The following is a 26,852-nucleotide window of genomic DNA, read 5'->3' as shown; positions in this document are numbered from 1 at the left end:
ATTCTGAGATCTAAGATGACATACTGACAGTGCCCAGGCTGACCAGGTATGGAATATTAAGCCGTTGAAACCAAGGTTAAATAAAATTATAAATAATAATGTACCAAGTATTGTTCAATCAAGTTGCCTTCTATGCTGTGTTTTCATTCAGAGTATTTCAATTGACAAAACTATTTCCAGGATATATTTCCAGTCTTGCCTATACGTAACATTTTCGAGCAATGCCGAATAATTCAGTTAGTAAATTATATGACTCTATTTGATGTAAAAACACATTAACAATATCATAATCAAATAAGCAAAATAATACACATATGAGGCACTTGAATTGAATCCATAGCAGTTGATTGTCCTAAAGCTATAAATTTATTCCACATACCCATACTACTGATCAAACCGCTTTCAATCAAGCAGGATCCCCATTGCTGCCAAGCCCATTTTGCTCCGGTAGGTGTTACCGGGCAACACGTTGCACCTTCATACAAAGTTACGCACTTAATGATCGAGGAAATTGACTGTGAAAAATATTATAAATGATATGAACATGAGATGTACTTTTGAGAAGAGTCTTTTCGCCGACTGTTTACCGATCGGCCCGGAATGCTGAGAAACTACCAACAGTCAATCAGTCGCACCCGGGGACAACCAGTCAGTCAGTCAGTCTGTCAGCAGGGGACGAAAGCAGCCTTTGGCCAAAGCAGTAGAACACACCACTGAGTAGCTGTTGGTATGTCGGTTTTTGTGGTTTGGATTCCACCGAAGGTACAATTGCTCTGCAGATCGCTTTTTGTCACACTGCTGGCTGTCCTCCTTCGGTTCGTTGATGGCGGTTTGCCGAAGGCAATGAGATGACAATTTATTATGTCAGTTTTATGGAGGAGTTCATTGTTTGGTTTGTCCGCTGTCAGAATCGGTTTTGTCATTGTGGCTTTACCTGGGTTATTTGCATTCCACTGAGGGGCCACGAACTTGAATGTTGAGGTCGACGAGCTGCACCCGGTGCGTGTAGTCCTCGAATAAACCTAGCAATCGGTTACTGGGCGAGATACAAGTTGCAATTGATTTTAACAGCAGCGGCCAGCCGAACCAATAAATTCTCAAAAATCTGTGTTGCGCAAATAGAAATTAATTTTTGCACCCTCACTTCGTAGTCGGAGTGCGCACACATTCAGTCAGATCTTGAAAAAAAAAAAGAAAACTGCGCCACTTCAAAGTACACCGCACAGCCCATAAAACTGGCTTGTAATTGGCGATTCAAAGCTGTTAATTGATCGTTAAAATAGTCTACCGCTGGGAAACGGAAAATTTTTCTAATGTTATAATATATCCACCATCATCGGTCGAAACTCTTTCTAAATTCTTTCTTTCTTCTCTACTTTGTTGCTTACTGCATCCGTACTCTCGCTGCTATTGGAATCCATACAGCAATCGACTGACGCGGGGTGGTCAATCTCATACCTTCTGTTTTCCAGTCGGCGGAAATATGTTTACATCTTTATTCTAAATGGATTGCGAAGAAGTTAGTTTTTATTACTGGTGTGCACTCATGGCTATTTCGGATTCTTAGGAACAGTTCTATGTTGGAAGTAGCTACTACGAATATATTATTTATCATGAAATGCCACAAACCTTAAATTCATAAAATAAATCGAATCGATTGAAAACATTAAACGAATAAATTGTGCAAATCGCATCGAATGATTCATTCTGATAATTCAGCTTTGTGGCTAGCAATTATTTCTTTTCCAGTTAAATTGTTCTCTACGCAGTCCGGCCGTGGGACGAGCATCGCAAAAATATTCATAGCATCAGCAAAAACGTAATTTCAGTTGGTCTCCTTAAAAGGAATTAGTAGCTCTGAAGGCACACAAGAACTTCAGTTTGATTGAACCACGCACAAAAAACAGTTTTCCAATGTCAATCCGAAGCATACACCAATGCCATATCTCAACCGGGCATTTATGCTTTTTGCCACCGAAAAAAACGGTGATTTTCATTCTTTCTTATGTTCGCTCATGAAAAAATACCACTGACAAAAAGGTAAACCTTTGGGGCCATCCATTTCGGTTGCTTTTTACCGGCAATCAAAAATTCGTTTTATTCCACTCCACCTTGCTGGATGACGATCAACCAAAAACAGAGCCCGGCAGTGGGAAACAGTTCTCCAATTGAACTTTTTGCTCGGGTTTCATATTATTTATCTCCGTTTCATTTGTTTATTTTTTCGTCGGATCAAAGCTTGTCTGTCCGTTTGGTTGCTCTCTTGGCTGGCAGGCTGGTTGACTGTTCGTCGCGTCGTGATCCCTCCTGAAATGTATTCTCCATCCCTGTTTCTGTCCTCTCAAAGGCAACATGGTACCGTGAATGGGAATCAACGCCAGTAAGTTAGCATACCTGGGTGTTCTGGGTTGAAGCCAGTGTTCTACTGCATGATTTACTAGAAACTTTTGGGGCTAATGAAATCTTTTCATAAGGAAACTGAAAGCAGTACCGACATCCCAAGTAGCAAACATTGTTCTTGTATTGTAATTCTTAACTCTTCTAGCAACGATTGTGAAATTGGAGAAGCGCACTTTGTTTGTATGGTTAGCAACAAGTTTCTTGTTTGATATGTTTCACCGCAGTAATATTTTGATGAGGGAAAGTCGGAAATGAAACTGTTCAAATGAACATAATATACAGTCAGTTAATAAAACCGAGGTTGAACATAATCCTTACAGGTTTTTGAGTTGGTTTCAGAAGCAGTAATACGAATGATTTTCACATTTGTTACGTAAAACACGTGAAATCTCTTGTCTAACATATCTAACCGAAATAACAGTTCTGTAGCAATCGTGAAACATGCCAATTTTAACATGTTTTAATTGCTACTTGGGATGACTCATACTCGGACGAAATGAAAATAAAATCTCAATAGATAAGGATTTTGAAGCGCGATGCATTTGTCAAATACTCATGTTTATTTATAAAAATGTAACAGGCAAAATTTTCAAATTAATTCAGAAACACAATCATTTTGGATTCCTACTGCGTCCATTAGTTCATCCAATAGCAAAATTTTAATAAAAATGATGTGCTGATAAAAACAAACTCGAAATAGGTTATGATATCAACAGCAAAATGTTTAAAAATTTCAGCTTATTTTATAATTTAATCGTTTGGTTCAAATAATATGATATTTGAATAATATGATATTTAAAAAATAAGAGGAATATGCTTTATATTTTTTTATTTTTTTGTAAGTAGTCACAGTGGCAGCAGTCCCTTGCTTCGGTTCTACACTGGACCCTTGATAAGATTTGCTTCCCTGAGCTTCTATTTTAAATCAACACACAGGCGTTCCTAGGCTATGGTGCCCACTTGGTCACTGTTTTGTTTGTGCTGATTCAAATAGATTATATAAAATTGTCCTTATAATGTGTGGTTGTGTTTTATAGTTTAGTTGTTGTTTTTGTAATGACAATGGTCGTAGATCTGGTTTTGTAAATATGTAAATTGTAGTATGTGGTTCTTGTAATTGTGTGTGGAATGTAGTGGTAATAATTGTAATAGTAATGTAATAATGTAATAATGGTAATAGTAATAACAATAATAATAATCTTTTAAATGGGTTTACCTGTTGAGTACTTGATGTATTTATTTTACATACTGATCTATACTCTTGCTTTATTTGTTCATTTCTTTTTTTTATATTTCTGGTATTCTGCATCATTCTTCTTCTTTTCTTTTTTCTTCTTCTTCCTTCTTTTCCAAGTTTAAGAGCTTCTCTTAGTTCGATTTTCCAGTTTTCTCAGTGTGAATAAATTTCATATGGAATAGAAATGTTGAGTTAGTAATTATTTACACTTTTTTTTTTACTTTTTTATTTATGACTTCTGGTCAGTCAGTAATTTTTACTTTTTTCGGTTTTTAACGATATCAAACTAACTAGAGATTATAAGAAGAGAAAGAATATGAAATTATAGAGCCATAGTACTCAAGGAAGAGTAAGGATGTGAAGAATAAAGTGCGGAAAAGTGAGACGTGACAAGGGTCATTTAAGTAAGCAGAAGGCTTCTCGTATCTAAACTTTTACCTTCTACCAGAGGAGTCGAACTTAGGCATCTTAGCGATACGAGTCATCCGAGTCTCTGATATGTCAGAAAGTAAAGGCAAAGGTCGTTTGCCATTTACTATCCGAACCGGATTGGATAGTAAATGGCAAACGTCCTTTGCCTTACATAGTAACATTGAGCTACTGTTTCTATTCTAACAGATTCTGACTAGGATTAATGTACCAATAGTCATCTCATTAGTAGTGTCACCATGTTATTTTAGCGATTACTCGACTTTCAATTAATGCATTGTGACCAAATCGAATACAATATCTTTGCTTCGGATTTGTGAAGCACTACCGCAGAAAAAGTAGTTCGAAAATTCTTCAATACTGTTGTTATAGCGACGCGAAAACTTGAAGCGAATTCTCCTAATTTCATCTTACTTTTGAAGTCAATCTATCGAACAGAGACAACAGATCTCACTCTAACTAATGGTTTTCGTATATGAGATGACTAATGGAGCTGAGATAAATGAGGGTACCGTTACCCTACTTTTATCTCTACTATTGGTCGATCGTTAGTCCTGAGCTGAAACGGTGGCCTTTATTACCATTCTTGCATACACTTCCTCTTACACTTCACTCACATATCATCTTACCCATCAGGTCTCACATGAAAACGACACAACCTCACAAAATGAATTGGATGAACATCGTTTGACAACTATCAATGGTTTGCTCATATGTTCATTCTGTATTGTTTTATTCTATTCTACAATATTCTATCTCATTCCACAGTATTCCATGGTACACAAACCACCAATAAACGTCAAAGATGGACTGCAGTTACCGTTCGTTTGATGTCATCGTGTGAAACCCAATTGGGATACGTTCACTACATTTAATTTCCACTTCACACTGGTAATAAAGGCCGGTAGTATGAAAATGAAACATAAAACAGAGCTCAGTTAAACCCTACCGGCCTCTCCAAACCCCGGATATTTTGAGCGTAATGCAATCAACATCTTATTCAAGTCGTTCCGTATTTAATTTATTAAATTCAATAACTAAGCTAAAGCTGTTACATATATCTATATTGAATTCTAACTGTAATTGATTGTATCTGATGATGTTTGCAATACCGTCAAGCCCACCAACCACGGGAGGGCAAAAAATTAAGAGGAATATGTTTTATTAAACTCAAATCGTTGTGACTATATTAGTATTATATTAGGATAAGAATTCTATGTAAAAGTGATGCTACGCCGAAGAAAAACTTATGTAAATTGCCTTAAGAAATAAACGTATTTATGTGAGAAAAAAACAATCATTTTGGTGTAATTAAACAGCAATCGAAGTAGATATTATACGACTGAATCTTGAACAATTTAAACATTCAATCACAAGAAATCAATTCGATTCTAAAACTCTAGTTTTCTGAAAAATCCGTAAGCGTCGTGTGGATCAAATTGAGCTTGAACGGATTAAGGTTTGTGTATGTTTGTTTGTTGGGAAGAGATAGATCTAAGGCAGGGATAGGGACTCGGAGAAATCAAAAGTTACAATTTACAAAACAATTGATGTTTTTAAAGAGCTAAATATATTTTCTTGGCAACTTACAACTTTTTATTTGATTTCATGAAATAAATAGAATTTTCGTATGGAACTGTCCCTTGTTGTGGATTTAGATACAAAAGCTGGCTGCTGCGAGCTCGCAAGTTGCAGGTTCCCGTCCTCTAATCTAAGATAGTTAGGTTGAAAAAGTATCAAAAGTCTGGCCTGTTGCGTGTTGAACTCACCCATACATTAAGCCCGTTTCACACATACGCAACTACTTTGGGGGGAGACGTGTGCTTCATTTCATCATTCAAGGGCGCATTGCATGCCGCAAGATTGCCGAGATCGCTTTTTTGATTTCATTTGAGTATAAGTTCCGATTCACTGTTGCCCTAAAAATTAAAGATCGGTATTCGGTCAAGCAGTATTCAGGAGCTGGCCAAATGCCAGTAACTTCAGCCCTTTTTCTCTGACTCTGTTTGTCATTGGCAAACCATTTAAAGCAGAGAGATCAAATTTTCCAACAGGTTGAAATTGTAATTCTAAATGTTTTTTTTATTTTTTCGTTTATCCCCTTTGGTAAATTCTACTGATTTTTTCGCCTTCTCATGCCAAGAAACATTGAGTCGTGTGACCCAACCGGATCAGCGGAGATAACTGTTTTATATCACCGATGGTCACTAGCTCGAGACCCTGGTGATCTCTGCAAGGGTCCACAGGCAGCGGTACATGTGCTCGTTTTTGTGCTCGGTCAGAACTGTTCGCAAAATGTACGCAAAGAAAATTGTGAAATCAGTTAGACTTTTTCCCTTTTCACCGTACGGTAGGATGGATTGTGGAGAGACCAGAAGGGTAAAGATTTATGGGTACTTTGATAGAACGAATATCTCGCTGAAATTTATTTGCACTTTAATGGATCATCCTTGAGAGAAAATGAAAACAATCAGTATTGACCAATTTTCGGATAGTGTGGCCCAAAATCAAAAGTTTTATTCAACAAAATACTATAGTCACCGTGTGACCTATTTTGTTTGCCGAAACCTACGAAACACTTTTACTTTTCAACATCACTCTCTAGTTCGTCACTGCTGGAGATAACACCAACGAAAAAACTTTCTTACCTCAAATAAAGCTGCTGGTGACTTTTCAACCGACCGAAGTTTGGCGGCTGGATCAGACCATAACGTTTCGGCGAAGGCGTTTTACAAATATAAAAATTCCAGATCCGCTACGGCAAGCACGCGTAACTCTGCGTGGATGTCATAAATCTTTCACGCGTATATCATTCTCTATGACATATGATGTCTCATGTTCTGAGTTTTGAGTCGTAAGTGAAGGAATTTATCTTTGAACGCATCGCTTATCGTGGTAGAAAGCGGAAGACATGTTTCCAGCTAAATGTTTAGGATTGTTCATGTTTTGTGTGTTGAACTAGTCAATCTGTTTCAGCATTAGTGATTACAGGTAAGTCCACACTAGGCCGACCCGACTCCGATTTTTTATTCTTCGGCTAAATCATAACCGAGGAAGAAAAAATCGGAAACGGATCGGTTGGGTTGGCCTAGCCTGGCTTGACCTTAAGACGGTCGTTTTCAGGTTCATTATTTTCAAATTACGTGAAAATTTCACAGTTCACGTGATTCATCATAAGCAAAACAGAAAATACAATATTGTAGACGGCATTTACTGACGCAAACAGAAAATTAACAGGAAAGGAAATTACAGATTCTTTTTAAAAATGTCTATAATACTGAAATACTGATAGCGAGAGTAGCGAGCGGAAATTACAGTCGGAACCAGTAAAATTCAGTCTCATTCCACATTAAGTCATTATGGATGCAATTTTCCGTCATTTGACAAATTAGATCTTGGTGACTGAGGAGAGTTGGCATCACTGGGAGTACGATGTGGTGTCTAAGTGTTGCTCTCAAAAAAGTCTAATTTCAATGTGTATCAAAAAACTTGTAGTAAAATAATTGGTCGAAACAGTTATTCTGAGTGGTAACTATGTGTTCATAAGTGAAAAGTGTTAAAAGTGTTATTTATTGAATAATGCTGATTCGCGAAACTAAAAAATGTTCATGCGACGGTGACTGCAAATTTACTGCCCAAAATTAAACTATGTCAACCGATCGAAGCGCCATCTGCATATCATTGTCGGTGCTATTAGATTTATGTTATCAGATTTATATGGAATGAGTGAAAATGAAGTCAGTCGTGTGATTCAAGCTAAAAATCTAAACTTGGTTTACAATCCGCTAGGGTTTATTTTATTTTATTTTTTCAGTAGTGGTGTGTCATCTCCCGTTATTTACAGCATTGCGAATAAAAGAAGCAGCATACTGGTGAGATCGTTCCTTAGGGATATTTCACACGTATATAAATATAGTTTAAACTGTAAAATATGTGCCAATAAAAATAAAATAAACGACGTTATTTATTAATATTTAGAGGTTCTTTAATTTCAAGTCTAAATATCTCGAAATGGAATAGTTTTGTGTAATAAATTCATAGCTTATTCTGTGTAGAATTATATTCTATTGTTTGAATGAATATATCTCATCAGAAACTTAAAACTGGAAAAATGTCTTAAAGTTATATCAGCTTAAAAATAAATGTTGTGTTTGAAATAAAATTATTTTGAAACAAATTAAAGAAACGTTTTTTGCCTTTCTCATATAGAAAGGCTATGCAATCACTGTGAAAATCGACTTTACAATAAAGGCCCGGAGGGCAGACTATCATATACCATTCGACTCAGTTCGTCGACATCACAGAATGTCTGCGTGTGTGTATGTATGTATGTGTGTATGTGACAAATAATGTAACTCAATTTTATCACTCGCCCCGGTGAACGACCAAAATGGTTAAAGCCGGGGTAAAATAAATGATATAAAAAATTATCAGAGATGGCTGAACCGATTTTCACAAACTTAGATTCAAATGGAAGGTCTTAAGGTCTTACACAAAATTACTGATTTCATTTGAATCCTACTTCCGGTTCCGGAATTAAAGGGTGATAAGCACCAAAATGAGGAAAAACCCCGTTTCTCAGTGATGGCATTACCAATTTTAAGAAACTTAGATTCAAATGAACGGTTGTATGGCCTAATACAATTTTCCTGAATTTCATTTGGATACGACTTCCGGTTCCGAAATTACAAGGAAATTGCAAATCTATTCAAAAATGCGCACTCAATTTTCTCTGAAATTTCTTAACCGATTTTCACAAACTAGGAAGCAAATAAAAGGTTTTAAAATTCTTTAAAAAGTCCCCGAAAGATAATACAGATCCAACTTCCGGTTCCGGTATTACAGTGCGATTAATGTAAATTTGTAATTTCATGGGTATTTTTTCACAAGCGATGGCGAAGCGAGATGCACATTTTTATAAAATTAACTGCTAAGTTCATCTAGTTGGCAGATTTTGTTAGTTAGTTAGTTAATATATAAAACTACTTTTTGACTACTAGTAGGGGCTGGGGTCCACTAGGAGATTGATAGTACCTATTAGCTCTCTCCGGACAGTACCAGCCTAGATGCCGTGTGGAATCCGGCGGAAAAAATGAACCAAGAATAGATCCACTGGGTTCCTGCTTCCATGTCGTAAAAGGCGACTATTGCAGGAGTTTCTTTTTCCTTTCAGTTATCAGATATTTTCAATGTTTCACTTCTGATTACTCTATTTTGCTTAATTATCTCTTCATTCAACCTATCAATTTCCGTCTAGCTTCGGAGAAAAGTTTTATTTGGAATGTTTTCTTCTTCCATGTTATTGATTGTCTTTCAGGATTATAAATTGAATGATAAAAATCAACTATTGCACAATTCCGTTGATATTACAAAGTTAATAACAGAGATAACATATATCGGTATATTGAATACATAGTAAAAAACACTTGATATTTATATTTCAAACAATAAATTAATATTTTTCTCGGTAGCCGGCTGCCCAGATCAACCAAAATAACCATTTAATAATTTTAATAAATAATTTAAATAATAAAGCGAAAATAATACAGAATCAAGACGCGCGTGAAATCTGTTGACCTTTATTTGGTGATTTAAAATGATTTTATAACACCTGTTTAGGATATGTCAATGCAATGAATCAACTATTTTGTCTAAATCCTGTTCACTCGTTTATTTTGTAACACGTAATTTCATTTATAAAAAAATAGGGAAGTTTTTATTCTTTACGCGATAGTATTGCAAATTTTTCTTTAGTTTCCTCGAAAAAAAGCTGTGAATCAAGACTTCCCGGGACTTCAATATAGGATATTGTTGAAACGTTCACTCGGGAAGTCAGTGAGTTTAGTGGTGCATCCGAGCATCTTGAAACCGGAACATATTGAGTCGCGCGCGAAACCAATACTGAATTTTTTACTAACAAATATCCTTCTTCCGTGACACTTGTGGAGTGCGCAGTAGTATATACGGCCTTTAGTAACAACAAGTGTTGGATTAACATCCCTTCCCATTCCTTAGACGATCTACGTTCAGGCCTGGCCGGCGCCGGTACTGATCGATGAATTCTGGGATTACCAGAAGAATGGATGATTTACCAGTCCCAGGTCGGATCATCTAGAAACTCCCTGTACAATTTCAGCTAATCCCGATCAGTAACGGAGTAGCAACCAGGGGTGGTCGCTCAAGCTCAAGCTCAAAACTACTTTTTGACTACTAGTCCCCGGTCTCCGCTTCCGAAAGCACCGATAATAGTGAAGATAATCCAAGGAAATTTTCAGGAATCATGATTCAAATTGAAACTTTCATTGTCTTTAAATATACTGTGCAATTTCATCCTAGATGACGACTTCCGGTTCTGAGTTTATAGGGTGATAAGAGTCAAAATTTGGAAATTTGGTTGTTAAAATCAACTAATTTTAAAACAGTAGTACGAATTAGGCGCAGAGCTAATTTCGGTCGTTCCGTGTAGGTGAATCCCTACTGTATTAAAACAACACCTGAAATAATTGCTCGTGTAGTATGCACGTACTGCATTAGTTTTGAGGTGTTACGATTTTGAAATATAAGCGAACGACCCACATTTTTCGAATGCACCTCGTTAAAACTGTGTTCACTGGGCTTTAACTAATTCCATTTATAAACCTTCGTTCCCAAAGTAGCATAGGGGATTTCCATGAATTCGATCAAATTTTTAAATAAAGACCCAAATCGCTTCTTTGCCTCACGGAGACGGTTGACGCAGCATACCGCTATGTATCAGGACTAGAAACTGCCGTTCTACGCATAACTATCCCACATATAGGAAATCCCATCGAATATGGGAGGATTATGCATAGACCGGAATTAAACTTAATAAAAAATAAGACAATTCAAAATGAGTTAACCTGACGAAGTAAGAGCATTTGTAATTCCGCAAACAAGATCAATTGTCATTGACTTTAAACGGTGTCGTATTCGTCTTTCATTACCACACATAGAAAATTTACACAAGAAACAAACCTTGAGAATTACAATAAATTACAAACATTAATTAGCATATAGTGCCTTTTAGATTAAATTCTCCACTAAGAGCAATACAATTAAATTCGTAGCCTGTAACATCATGGTAAGAACACTATTCACCATTGCCTTGCTAGAAACTGGACAAAAATATATATCTAGAACCATGGACAGTGGAACTTCTCTTACGCAAGTCACAAAAAAACTTCATGTACTGGGATGTCAGTTGCGATTTCATTCGCGTGATATCTCGACTCATGTCAAACCACTACACTTTCAACGCACATCTCCGGCGTACGGAGAGCGGTATCTGCACCTGTGGTGACGGCTATCAGGACTTCGAGCATGTCGCGTAGTCATGCGTAGACGATATCGAGGTGGTTGACGAGTTCGTGTATTTGGGCTCACTGGTGACAGCCGATAATGACACCAGCAGAGAAATTCATAGACGGATTTTGGCAGGGAATCGTGCGTACTTTGGACTCAGAAAAACCCTTCGATCGAGAAAAGTGCGCCACCGCACGAAATTGACATTGGCTGGGCATGTCATAAGGATGTCGGACGACAGCCCAGTGAAAATGGTTCTTGGATCTGATCCGACTGGTACAAGAAGAAGAGGAGCGCAGCGAGCAAGGTGGATCGATCAAGTAGAGGGTGATCTCAGAAGCATCCGTGCCTTGAGTGGCTGGCGACAAGCAGCCATGGGCCGAATTATGTGGAGACGTATGCTTGATACAGCAAAGAACACCCCAGGACTATAGCTGTTAGGTAAGCTAAGTAAGAGCCCGAGGTAGACCGCATAAGGTTCGTCCAGTCCATGATGTGTTGGCGAGTCAGGATGGTTCTTATATGTTTCTGGTTGTTATATCTGTTGTTGTATCTTGCTCATAAAATTTGATTCTATCTCTTGACGATAAACGTATACTGCAGACGTTCGATCAGATAAAGAAAATTTCAGTACAAAAGACCTGGCATTCCGAAGACAAATGATATTTCGATTGATAACGAAGCCTACATGAAATTCAATTGCAAATCATTGCCGAGGCCTACAAAATCAACGAGCAAGTATTGAATCAGTTCGAGACACCGATTCCAGTTGTTTGAAAGATTTGATAAGAAACCAATGGTTTGGCAAGCTATTTGTAGCTGGTAAAAGGTATTAACAAGATCCAGAAGTCAAAAATCATTGAGCTAGTAACACAGAAATAAGATAAGACCGTTATATCATGAAGATCCAGAGATGTGTCATATATACGAAATACAAAAAAAAATATTGCATGCTACAAATACTAAACCCGACTGTCTATTTCACCTAAACTGTGTATATGCTCATCTTTGGACTGTACCATTACGTCTATATGATATTAATGTACTTCACATATCACAAACGACACTGTGACAATTTTCGTGCCGTGAAAATTTTGGATCTTAACCTAAGTCGAACTTGACCTCTACCAATGGTTTATGTAGAACTCCTGCGGATTGAGGCTTCGGTCGTCAAATGGTGAGATAACTAAGTCCTCACAAGTCCCTATCTCATGCCTCCCCGAGCGTCTATGATGACATTTGGTCAATAGAACGGCGTCGACTGGGTGCTATCGCCTTCTGCGTTAGTAGCAGAATGAGATGGTGCGAAATGGCTTGTAGGTTGAAGCCCATCCTAAAATGCAGTGTTTATCATAGTATATTGCAACATATAATTCTGTTGTTTATTACATCATGTATTATTATTATTATTATTTTAATTATTATTATTATTATTATTATTATTATTATTATTATTATTATTATTATTATTATTATTATTATTATTATTAGAAGAGCGTAACTTACACTGCGACATTAACTGTTATATTGTATCATAGCATATTATTTCATATATTATCGTCTTACACTATTTTATGTTATTATATACTATGTTGTATGGTATTATACTGCATTGCATTATATCACATTATATTGTATTATATTATAATATATTTTATTACATTATATTATATTATATTGTATTCTATTATATTATGTTATATTGTATTGCATTATGTTGTATTATATTATATTATATTATAGGGTTTGTTATGAGTAGTACTACGTACCTCTGCGCAAAATATAAATTTGTTTTCCTTATAAGTTATCATTTTTAAAGTAACTTTCAACTAAATATCAAGGTCGTCACAAGGTGAGCTTGGTTCTCACCAGGCATGTCCAAACACTGCACTGCTCTGCGTGCTTCATATAACCACCGCCACCTCGTGTATTGAGAATGTCATTGAGTGCCAGTGCACAAAGTGAAACACGAAACGCAATATCCGAAGCCATGGTGCTCGTGGCGCAGTTTTATTTTCGACACTGGTGTTTCAAGCTTCGGCATACACCGAAACCGCGTGTTTTCAGTTTCGTTAAACACCGGAGCCGAGTGTTTTGAATTTCGCGAAGGCACCGAAGAGCACCCATGCGTTGGTTATATTGCCAATCAATTGAATTCAATCAAACGCGTATTGATGAAAAAGGAATTAATCTTTAAAACGCATTTTTCGTCATAGCGTGGCACTATATGCGCTTATAGTACAAGCAAAGTATAAGGCAAATTCGGAAACACTCGGCCTCGGTGTTTGCCGAAGCCAGGAACACTCGACTTCAGTGCTGCCCGAAAATCCGAGCACCGTTGCTTAGCAATTACACGACCACCGCTACGGGTGCTTTTTCTGCTGCGTTCGGTGTTTGTTATTCAACACGGACACGAAGCGTAGCATTCAATACTCCTGGTGGTGTGCTCACGAGTGAAGGTGAGTACCGTGCAGAACGGATCCGTGTTTTTGCCATGCCTGGTTTTCACTGGTTCCTGTTTCATGCCTACACGTGTGTCTGTGGTGACAAATGGTCGATGGAATGCGCTGATGGCAGAATGAGAGGATGAGAAATGACATATAAATTCAAGTAATATAATATCATAGCATATCGCAACATATCATTTTATTAATTCTATTGTTTATTATATAATTCATTGTACTATATTATATTGTTTTTTATTGTTATTTTCATAATTGTATTTATTGTTATTATTATTAATTTGTCATCAATAATAATAACATATACTATTTTTATAGATGTAGATATTATTATTGTTATTAGAAGAGAAATATTCTACTTCCTGCAGTATTGCGAAGATAGAAGAGCATAACTGACACTCTACATTAACTGTTATTTTATATCATGTTTTGTAATATATTATATTATATTGTATGACATTGTATTATATTATAATTAATTAAAATATAATATATTATATTATGTTATGTTATATTATTTTGTAATCTATTATATCATTTTATGTTATATTAATTTCATTACACTATGTTTCATTGTATTTATCAATATAAAACATTTTGCACGGGGGCGTAAAGAGGAGGGAGCATCAGGACATCGGACGAATTGATGACTGGACGAGGGATTGTGGATAGCCAGCCCAAGTCACTTGAAGGAAACTTGTTTCCTTCTGAAGGTTTGACATGAGTCTGACGCGCCCTTCTCAAACAAACCATCAGGCGGGTTCAAGCATGTATAGCGATATGCTTCATCCATGCACTGGATATTATGGTTGGAAGAGCATCTTTTATTCCCGCGGAATACGAGTAAGTGACTCTACTTACGTATCCGCCCAACCCTTTTTGTTCGCTTTTCGGTAACAGCTATAGTAAGAAGGTGAATGGATGAGTCATATCGGGGCTACTGTAAGTCTACCCGCATCCACTGGCAAGTCCTTGAACTGATGGTGGCTTCACTTCACATCACATCACATCACAACTCCTGCGGATTGAGGCTTCGCAGATGGAACGTGAAAAACATTCAAGCTTCATTTTAACGTACACTTTTCTGAATCCTACGCTTTTGTATATGTTAAATGTTGACTAACTCACAACAAATTCATATCAAGCTACTCGAAACAAAAGAAGCCTAGAAATTCGAAAACGTTTTATAATTCAATATAAAAATAAAACCTACAAAATCCTTCAACAGTGTCGAACGGACCCTTCCAGACGGTAATACCAGGACCGGTCGATTTGCGTGCGCTCGATACTAAACCTCCGAATGATTTACGCATCACCGCTTCTCGGTGTAAAATGCTATTAAAACAGCAAACCTTTGCCAAAAAAAATCATTTTTTTTTGCCATTCGTGCATTCGCGTGTGCTATCTTTGCGGGGGATGTCCATCGGACGGTGCGGCCATCGCCTGAATCAGCAGCGCAGAAACAAGTCGGCAACACAGGCCCGAAAAAGGGAGCAGCAATAATGTTGCTAGTGGCGCAGATGCGCGAAGAACTGTTTGCTGTTTGCCGCTGCAGCTGAGAGCCACTAGTAGTGTTTGAAGATCTGCCGCCGCCGCCGCTGCTGCTGTTGCTGCTGCTGCCGTTGCCATTGCCGTCGGATGTGGAGCGAAACTTTAGAAGGAAACAACCTAAAACCGGGACGGTGTACCGCATCCACATATAGTTTGCTGGTGGGTTCTCGTGAAGAGAGAGTGTGCTTCCTGGTGCTGAGAGCGCCGATTTTACTCCGCCGCGCGTCGAATGAAAATAAACCGCAGTCAGATAAAATCCGAAAGATAATTAGTATTTAGTTCGGGAAGTGTGCTTGAACCGGCCAAATGTACTACGCGGTATTTCTCGGGGACAACTGTGGTGTGTAGTGATTTTGCGCGAGAACTCTGCGTGAAAGTTTTCCGCCCCAGAAAAGACGCCGTCCGGCGTTTCGGGGTCAAGTGAAATCCACCACTCACCGAGGTGGTCCCTTTCGCGCAAATGGTGGTCCTCAGATGGTGAACTGACCGCAACCGGGGCCGGGGAAACTCTTCGGGTTGGTTCACACGCAAGTGTCTCCCGGCCTCCGAAATTAATGTCTCCCTTTTCACCGAAAATGACTTCCAAAGTGAATAATTACTCATTGACACAGAGCGATTGGTGGTGGGTTGCAATCATAATTAAGGCCAGCAGCAAAACCACGACCCCTCGATCGTATAGACAGCAGGCCCAACTGATCCTGAACACGGAAACGTAGCATCACCATCAGCAGCAGTGCGTGTGATAATAGCCGTAGGGTACGAATTTCGCCAAAAATAAGAAGAAAAAAACGGTTGTACCTCGAACTGGGTAGTTCAGTGCCCGTCGAAATTGATTACTTAGGCAAGTGACGCTTTAAAACTCGGTATGAACAGCAAAAATAACTAACATTGACCGCGGATCACGACTTAATTAAAACTCAATAAAACCGATAAAAAGAAAAAGTTCAGTGAAAATCTCGGGTGTACAAGTGAATCCGAAGGCAGCTTACGTGAAAGTACTCGCTCGAAAAGTCGGATGCCGTTGGAGTGCTCGGACGGACGGTGGTCATTGATTGTTTGTAGAACCAGTCGGTGGGTTCGGTCGGTCGATCGCTCGGGCTAATCGGTCGGGTCGGGTCGGATACGGATCGAACGGTGGTGGGGGAAAACAGTCGCTATAGTCGCTTTTTATAGGCTGTGATATTTGCTGCCACGGGGCGGCAAGTTGTGCGGTAGCACGCAAGCAGAATCCTCCCGTGACATACAACCGCGTACTCGTCGTCGCCAGCGGAGCACTCGGTAGCACTACAGAGTAGCAACATGCGTTTTGTGCTGATTGCAATTTATTTGATATTAATTATGCCCATCACTGGATCATGGTGGTAAGTACGGTGAAATATATACGATCACCAGGTAGAAATTTATGAACGATAAAGGGTTTCATTTGTTTTTCCGTCAGTCGACAGTAAAACATGTCATATTTTGCAGTGCAGAATTTTCAATCATATTGCTTGAATGGTCATGGGAATCCCTAACATCTTGTGAGGGAAAGTTTATTCTTGATCGTTTGAGGAACCAATTATGCTTTTGTGTAATTAGCACTGCGCAGGTTTTTTTTTGAAATTACGACTCCCATTTAGGTTTTTAGTATTCGTTGTAGATTTCATACTCAAAAATTAAAACGCTACATGACTAAACATTAGATTTATTTTTTTCATTTTATGACGAGAATTACTATTATCAGCTTAGCTCTCTACTTTCCCTCATTTCATAGAACGTAACTATTGAAATAGAAGTTTTCAAGATGTTCTATCTATAGACTTAAAGCCTCACTACAATAACTGCTCCATATTTCAACTCAATTGCGTCGTCATGGGAGTCTCTTAGACGCGAATATCTGCCTATGAGGAACCTTTTCAAAAGTTACCATATGTGAGAGTGATAAGTTCATGATCACCCGTATCACGTGTTATACTAAACGTAACGACAACATTTTATCCCCATACCATCGGAAGTATGATCAGTAATTTAAGTAAAATATTTTCAGCAGTATATATTTGTATAGACGCAAAACAGAAAATAAACATACGATATGCGTCAAAATTTGACAGAATGTGTATAAAAGTGTTGCCAACGTTGAGAGAATAAAAGTTTACCGATTGGACAAGCGCGGGAATTTTAAAATGAAAATTCCGGTTCTTTTTTGATCATAAGGTAACTACAAGCGACTCAAAAATTGAATTTTCCCGAACTATTTTAATCAACGAGCATCAAAGAGAAAAATTTATCACGCTTGGTTCGATTTCTCGCACACGGACGACGATGCTGATGTATTTAGATAAATGTCAACCCCACGTTTAATTTTTGAAAAAAATATGAAACATGCAATTTTGCAATTGTTGTTTCACGCCCTGGCTGTTTCAACTAAAATGTTGTTGATTAAACTAATATATCTGTTGATTTTGTCATAATCATTCAGCTAAACGAAATTGTTGTATTCAAACGCTGTCACTTGATAAAGAACGAAGACAGAAAAACGCAGAACAAAAATCCTCTTTATTTTAACAGAAACATTTCATATTGAGAATTTTCAATGCCAAATGATTGTCACTTATGTAAGTTACGTAGTGGTCGTTTCCCAAGTAGCACATGTAACTTGTTCATTTAAAAAAAGAACAAAACAGATGCTGTATAATGGTCGCATGACAAACACGATGAAACAAGTCAATGATGGTGACAATGAAGTCAAAATAATGTTACGAATTGACATCTCATCGTACTAAGTTACAATAAGTTCCAACGTAACTTTTCGGTAATCTAACTCTTACGACGTGCTCGCATTGACTGTTTTTAGTCGCCAACTGGTCACCGTAACAAAATGTGACAATGGAAAAGTGACACACTACAAGACAAAGTTAAGTAATGATTTCATATCGGTTTCCGTATTCGTTGTGATGCAACAAAGAAAAAGTCGGTTAAAAGCTTCAGTACATTATCCCGGACAATAATATTAAATCAATAAGTAAAATAAGTAGAAACTTCCTTCAGTTTAAAAAATTGGCTAAAGTCGAATCTGCGCTTATACGCAAATTTTTTGCCGGTACATGTACGAAGCAAGCTTGTTTCGTTTTGAGAAGTACATTCGCATTACCAGAGAGAATATTTCTACACTATGTCACGGCAGTGTATGCATGGAAACACTTATGCCATGACCAGAAAACGATATATTCATTAAATTTGAAAAAAGTGCAATTTTTAATTATTGCGATTGGTCAACTGTTTTAACTTTGGTATATGAAAACTTAATATTAATCACAAAAACCTGTTTTAATCCACCTAGTGGTGTAATGATGCCTTTCTCATATCGATCATACTATCATATAAAATACTGTGGTATTCTTCAAAATCATTTTCTTCGATTCTTAAAAGAATAACCGAAATCGGTTTGTTTGACCGTCTACTGATAAAAACTATCAATTGGAAAAGATTTGAAAATTTTTTAAGGTTTTTCCCCATTTTCAGTGATGGTATACAAGTTTTTACCCACGTTACCCTATATTTCCGGATCCGGAAGTCGGATCCGCATGAAATTCAGGAATTACAAATGGGACTACAGAACTTTCATTTGCACCTAAGTTTGTGAAAATCGGTCTCGCCATCTATGAGAAAAGTTAGAACACATATTTTCTTTTTTTGCACATTTTACCCCATAATTCCGGAACCGGAAGTCGGATCCAAATAATATTTAGGAATTTTGTATGGGACTACAAGACCTTTCATTTGAATCTAAGTTTGTGAAAATCGGTTCAGCCATCTCCGAGAAAAGTTAGTGCAAAAAAACGTTACATACACACATACGCACATACACACACATACACACACAGACATTTTGCGTACTCGACGAACTGAGTCGAATAATATAGTGATTGCATAACCTTTCTATATGAGAAAGGCAAAAGATTCTAACTGAACACATTTTGACTTTTTGCCTTTCTCATATAGAAAGGTTATGCAATCACTGTGAAAACCGACTTTTGAACCGAGGCCCGGAGGGCCGAGTGTCATATACCATTCGACTCAGTTCGTCGAGTACGCAAAATGTCTGTGTGTGTGTGTATGTGTGTGTGTGTATGTGTGTGTGTTTGTGCGTATGTAACGTTTTTTTGCACTATCTTTTCTCGGAGATGGCTTAACCGATTTTCACAAACTTAGATTCAAATGAAAGGTCTTGGGGTCTCATACAAAATTCCTGAATATTATTTCGATCCGACTTCCGGTTCGAGAGTTATGGGGTAAAATGTGCAAAAAAAAAGAAAATATGTGTTTTAACTTTTCTCATAGATGGCGCGACCGATTTTCACAAACTTAGGTTCAAATGAAAGGTCCTGTGGTCCCATACGTAATTCCTGAATTTCATCAGGATCCGACTTCCGGATCCGGAAATATAGGGTAAAGTGTGTTAAAAATTTTATACCATCACTGAAAAGAGCGAAAAACCGTAAAAAGTTTTCTAAATTGACCTCAAATCTTTTCCAATTGATAGTTTTTATCAGTAGACAGTCAAACAAATCTATTTCGATTATTCTTTTAAGAATCGAAGAAAAATAATTTTGAAGAATACCACAGTATTATATATGATATTTTGATTGATATGAGAAAGGCATCATTACACCACTAGGTGGATTAAAACAGGTTTTATCTGTGAATTTCATATGACGGGAATAAAAATATGAACATTATTTTGTATGCCGATGTTCTGAAACCCAAAATATCGAGGACGCGCACGTTTTCAATAAGTACAATGATCACCTTCACCATAAATATCGAATAGCACTTAGATTTTGAGTAGGTATAGTGAGTTTAAAGAATATTGAATTCTATACTTTATGTTAGCTCGCATTATCGGATGCCAATTTTTGGTCGTGAATGTTGAATGGGAAAAACACCAACAAATTGTAACTTGACACAAACTTATATTTTCTGTTTCATTGTGACTGACTTGCGCGCTGAATCAAATCAAATATTCTTTACTGAGAAATTGTTTGGCAACCCTTGGTAAGTCGCACAAGCTCCGCCTCTTACGCTTTTCAGGTTACATAGCAGTTATAATGCACGTTGCAAACTCTTCAACTTGTTCCATGAATTTGTGTCGTATAAGGTACTGTCATTGAAGTGTAATAACGTGTGCTACTTGGGTTCATGTAAATGAAACTATGAAGAAGAATATAAGAGTTAATTGTTAAAAACAAGTTTACCATGTATTAAATAGATATTCCTACAGTAAAAATGTTTTAATTTCATATGAGAGTAATGTATTTTTGGATAGTTCAAGTCAATGTACTTGAAAACGCTTAACGGTTAAAAATTTGCTGCTAAAGTGAAGTGGTACTGTTTGTATTTTCTTGAAAGTGCATCTGTAGCATTAGGCTTATTAGCAACATTCTTGAAAACGAAACCCAAAAAAGCTCTTCCAGCAAACCATTCTGCAAATGGAGGAAACATTTCATAATGCCGTGTGAACATTTTGCCAATGAATTTCATTTTCGGAATTTCAAACTTTTGTTGCATTTCTATATCATCTGTGAGTTAAGTGATAAAGCTATACGCAGCTACATAGGCAAAATTTCGTTGTTCAAGCGGTGAACGATTAGCTGCCCCCCGAAGAGACTAGCAGTGAAAAATATTTATTGCAATAGGCGTAATTGGTTAAAACAACCGAGACATTTTTGTCGTGAATACGACTTACTTTACTATGGGTTGCCTTTTCAAATATTACCCTCTGAGAGAGTGATAAGTTTTTGATCGGTAATATCTCTTGTTGCATTTAACGAATCAACATAATTTTTGCTACACGCCATTGGAAATATGATCACAATTTTATGATAAAATTATCAGTTGTGTGACATATTCTCAAATAATTTAAAATTAAACTTTTCTGAAATGTTTGGTATAAACGAGTATCAAAGGGGATAATCCATAAGGCGCGTTTGCCTTGCTCGTATTTTTAAAGCTCATAGCTCAGTGATCTGTGAAAGGATTTATATAATCTAACTACCAATAGAATCGAAATTTTTCAACTTAAATGTGTATAGCAAAAGCATTGAAGTATTTCAATAGTACACTATTGAAAAACCTGTCACTATTGAAAAACCATGTAAACACCAGCCAATCAGAACGCGTTCTGAGTAAGACAACAAAATATCTGCTGCTGTACAACAAATCGTTCGAGAAAATGTTCCGAACAGTGTTTAATATCGTACTGAGTTCCACAATTTGGATCTTCTGAAAGGCAGGAATGAATCTCGTACAGCATCCGGATAGTTTCTTTAAATGAAATGCAAATCCGAAATGAAATTATCGAAATTAAAAATCTATAAGCTGCTTTTTTTATAGCCGTTAGGACCGCCCATCAGTGAAAAAGCTACAAACGAAATCACGTAAATAGAAACCTCTTAACAAAAATTGAATCAGTTTGGATTCTACCGCTACTGCGAGCTGATGTATTGTGTGTCGTTTGCAAAGCTAGTTTCGCTTCCGACAAGAGCGATTACGTCACAGCTGCCAGTCGTTTGCATTGGTGAAAAAACAATGAAAAGAGGATAACAGTGGGGAGCATCACACAAAATCAGCCGTTCTAATGACTCAAAAGTTTTCTAAAGAACTATTAGGATTTGTTGTTAGCAAATCAAAGGTAAATATCCTCAGTTTAGTGAAAATCTAGAACTGCTTGGTTAGATTTGTGTACTTTTCGCAGTGTGAAATTCACAGTAATCGAGATCAAGTGAAGCCTTCTTTGTTTTTGCGAAAAATGTTCCAGAGTTTAATGTCGTAGAGAATTACGCAATTTGACCCTTCTGAGAGCTAGAAACGAATCCTCATAGCATATTGATAGTTTCGTTAACTAAATTATTCCTATTGCATCATTGATCAACCCAGCGAATTAATGTTTTCTCTATTGGAAGATTATAATCGGTTGTAAACGTTACACCTGCACCAACCATATCAGTATCGCACCCACGTACAACAGTTCAGCCTGGAATTAGATGACGGAAGTCAGCGGCATCTATCGGAATTCGAATTCAACTCATCGCTCTCCATCACAAACGCTTTCATAAAAGGTTCTTTTCAAAGCCACCATTATTTTATTATAAAGAACTATACTGGTTATTTCATAATATTTGTGTTTCAGAATGTTAAATGTAAATAATCTGTACTTTAGATTAGGTGCATCGTTTCAAATTCTACATACATTTTCATACACTTGATCAACTAATTGATATTCAGAAGTGTTAAGGAACATGTCAGTTGTTTTCGTATTCACGACATCCAGTTATGTCTCTGACATTACCCACCCTCCTTTTTATATGAGAAAAGCAAAACTGGACAAAATGCAAAGTGAAAAAGCTCCTACTTTAAATTTCAAAATAGTTTAAGTCTTTTCGTGGAAGAAATACGTGGCAGAATACTTCCTCAGACTGTTTACAGTTAACGTAAAGTTGAGAACTTCTATATCATATCTATATCTATCTTTATAAGCGAATGTCTAAGCATTTTCCTCCACACAATTTGGCTTATTTTCCCCCATAAACATGACTCGACAGCTTTGAAGATTATTCTATTTAATTGCAAATGTAACATCTGCAATAGAACCGAATTAAAAAAAGAAACGATGGCTTGGCCCTGAAGTTACGAGATTTATAAATCAAGAAAATTCCAATAAAACAAACACCATCAATTATTCATGATAACGACAATTGATTTCTGTTTATTTCCCAAATATTATTGAACCATTGCTACCAAAATCTCATAGTAATCTATTGTCATAAGCATTTTACCCCATCTTCCTATATAGTGATTGGTTGGTTAAGTCACTTATACCATTATATCTCCGGAACACGCAACCGAACGAACCACTAAGCAGCAACTGGAATACATTGTTCAGCTTTTATGCAGCGAAAAAGTTCACACGGAACATGTTCTCTTGTTTCAAGTTTCCAAAAGTTCCACGCGTACTCTTAATCAGCGAGAAAGTTCACACGGAACTTGTTCATATACATCCAACTATCAAAAACTACCACGTGTTTTGTTAAGCGGTGAGAAAATTCACGCGAAACTTGTTCTGAACTTTTAAGTTCCTAAAAGTTTCGCGTGTACTATTAAGGAGCAAGACACTTTGCAAGTGAATGAGAAATGTCAACAATGTGTGCGCAAAAACAAATTCCTGCGCTTTTTTTTCGTGATTTTAATCAATAAATCTTCCATTTGGTTGAAAAATAAACAAATCAGTTCATTCTACTTAGCATTGCAATTCAAGAAAAGTGAATATCTTAGTATAAAATTTTTCCGCTTTTCTGAAAACTGCTCGACGAAAATTATGTCAGTTTCAGCTTACTTCCACTAACACATTTGATTAGCAACGAACACATTTCTATATTTATTTTCTCTTGTAGGAATTATTGCGGAGTAAAGATTTACGTATCTTCTATTAGTAATCCGGCAAATAGAAACGTTTAATTTTAACACGCGAATAGCAGTGTATATGGAAAATTGCACTGCATATATGAAACATAGATCTATGACATACGTACCAAATAAAATGTACGTAATACACGAATTACCAACACTAGTAAAATTGGTTAGCATTTGATCCTTTAGCAGTAAACAACTATTTTTCATGTTTTCTTCCATTCAAATAAGCGAATCTACAACAGATTATTCAATGAATGAATTCAGTTTCTTGTATTTTTTCTCTCGTTAGGGTCGTTCGAAAGAAAATCAGTATTAGTTCAATTCGCACCGTGTAGTACCAGGTCCAAAAACATGTTCACCCCTAAATGACCAAACCTGCATCGGCCAGATATAGTCGAAAACACGTTTTCTTTCGGCACGTCAGAAAAGTTTTCGTTCGGCACGTCAGTTTTGCAAAACAAAAAGTGTTCTGTAAATAGCAGAAACTTTACGTCTGCTTAGCGGTACAAATTGAACTGCCGAGTTTAGCACTAAGCAGTTCAATTTGAACTGCTCTGCACTGATGAGTCAAAGACGAAACGTAAAAATAATAAAAATGGTTATGTGCCCTAGCACAAAATTTGGCTAACCCCTAAATGATGCTCAAGTTATTGTCATTAATTTTCAGCAGCAGAATCTGCACGTTCAAGGGACAAACAGCAACAGTTGTGTTAAAGTTATGATTAATGATGCTCCCAGTGAACCTTCCAACAATCGTAACAACGATATCGAATATTTTGATATGTAATGTATAAAAATTATGCTTTATCCAGAACCTGCCACGTAAGGCATCAGTTTATTTCGAGGAAGGGCTGTATTAAACAAAATAGTTCGGGAATCCCTGCCATAAAACAATTGGTTATCGTGGAACCAGTTTTATGAACCACAGAACATACGTTTTCACTGCTTACCACCAAACCGTATTGAACTGTTAGTTTGTACAATTAACTATTACAACTATAATAAAAAATTAGAAACACACAAAAGCTAAGGCTATCAACATTTATCAAACCAACATCGTTCCTCCAGTGTAGTTCTGATATGAAGCGATACTTGTTGAAATATCGCGTCCCTGATTTCGTGACGTGACGTGGCTACTGCCCAGGGAAAGATATACGAGTAATGGTAATGATGATGAAGATGATGGTGATGATGATGATGATGATCAGCATCATGTGATGACCAGCATCCACCATACAGACTGTTTATGTTTACGCTACTTAAGCCAAGCAAACAAGACCGAGATGGCGAGTAGCAGCTCTAGTTTGTTCAAGGGAACTCTTATCACAACGTCATCGTTAATGATATAATACGGAGAAGGTAGTCGGTTTGTAATATTTATAATCTCATCTGGAAGCGTAAATGCAATTAAGGATGCATTTAATGACTACTGGTTGAAGTAGTGCGTCTTCGTTGCCATATGTCTTTTTATCGCAGTGCAAGTGCATTCTCGTGCAGGTGCATGTGCAACACTGTATACTAGTTACAAGCTAGACAAGGCTGTACCAGTGAGAACGAGATAAACTAAAGTAAAGGAACAGTGTCAGCGACGAAGGAACGATGCAATTTTACTGCCATAAAATGGTTAATTATGAAATTATTGAGATAAAGTGTTGGATTTATTAGTCCTGGTGAACTGGTGCTGCTCGCTCTCTTAAGCGATAGTAATTTAATGAATCATATCTGGGAGCTCCGTTATCGAGACCAGAGAAATCCGGGAACTCTATAAGATGGGCTGGCCAGTTTCGACCATTTCGAGTAATACTGATGACGATGAATTAAAAGCTTTTTGCTGTTTCAGCTGATTTACTTCCAAGCGTTGACTCATTCGATACAACCATGGGAAAATCATGCGTCGGACACTGTTCGGCGTCGGACAGGTTACTACCAATTAACGCAAAATAGTTGCCATGTGAATCTTCTCCAAAACGTAATTAAGATGCAGGGGCTAAGAGACTAATTAGTTAGTCATACACATTTGAACTTCGATCGATCAAGCAATCAAATGACAAAAACATTATGCACATTCGCAATCATAAAGGAATGCAGGGTGAAGATGTATAGAGCGCCTCCCTGAATAAATTTTAAGTTTTTCAAAACATTTCATTAAATAGTATTTTTGTCATTCATAAGCTCACTCAAATGTACGTTTGACAGTTGTCGTTTGCGGCGAAATATCCACAAAACTTCTAAACTGTTCTATAATTATAATTGTCTCTAACAGGAGCGTTTTCCGACCAAGTTGGACATAAAAGTAGCCAATCTGCCGGACTTCCGTCACATATGTTTTGGAAACGTCAATTCAGTAGAACTTTGGTCATGAATTGCTTCACACCGAAACAACGCTCTGAAATAGTGACACTTAACATCGGAAACAGTCATTCCATTGTGTTAACTCACCGTGCATAACGGAAAAAAAATATCGCGGTCTCAAACTATTGACGAGCTCAAGGCAAACATTCGTGCTGAAATCGACGCTACAACACCCGAGATGCTCGAAAAGGTAATGGCAAACGCAGAAAAACGGAGTCATTTTTTAATTGCTAATAAAGATGGCCACCTAATTGTTTTTTTTTTTCAAAAGCGAGTCCAAAAAAATGGTAAGACACCAAACTGAATAAAAATACATTACTTATAAAAATCGGTTACTTTTTCTCAAAGTTATTCAATTTTTGCATATCGACATAAAAGATGGAGCACCCTGTATGATACTAATAATTGATTTAATTTTGTTTGATACGATACAAAGTCGTCAATAATTTACTTTGACCGATCATCTACACCAAACGAAGAACAGAAAAAAGTGACATGAATTTTGAAAATTAAGTATAAAGGAACAATATTCTTTAAAGACAGGACGCTTAATCCGTAAAATTCTTCTGCCATTTGTATTAAGTATGATTTGCCCGGAGAATCAGCCAATCACAGAATTTCAATATGATGGATTTTGTTTCTTGCATGTA

The 26,852-nt window shown here is 37.0% G+C and overlaps 1 protein-coding gene across 1 annotated transcript in view; it reads left to right on the top strand.

Annotated features, from left to right (window-relative positions):
- The first annotated feature begins 15,405 nt into the window (after positions 1 to 15,405).
- LOC131431081 (protein Wnt-6) overlaps positions 15,406 to 26,852 on the top strand; it is a 63,300-nt gene continuing 51,853 nt past the window's right edge. Inside the window, exon 1 of the mRNA XM_058596558.1 lies at positions 15,406 to 16,763. Within this exon, the coding sequence (XP_058452541.1) occupies positions 16,702 to 16,763 (62 nt within the window). The 5' untranslated portion in view covers positions 15,406 to 16,701. The remainder of the gene's footprint in view (positions 16,764 to 26,852) is intronic.

The sequence above is a fragment of the Malaya genurostris genome, chromosome 2 (genome assembly GCF_030247185.1).
Source record: "Malaya genurostris strain Urasoe2022 chromosome 2, Malgen_1.1, whole genome shotgun sequence".
Lineage (NCBI taxonomy): Eukaryota > Metazoa > Arthropoda > Insecta > Diptera > Culicidae > Malaya > Malaya genurostris.
This window is presented reverse-complemented; position numbering and strand designations above follow the sequence as displayed.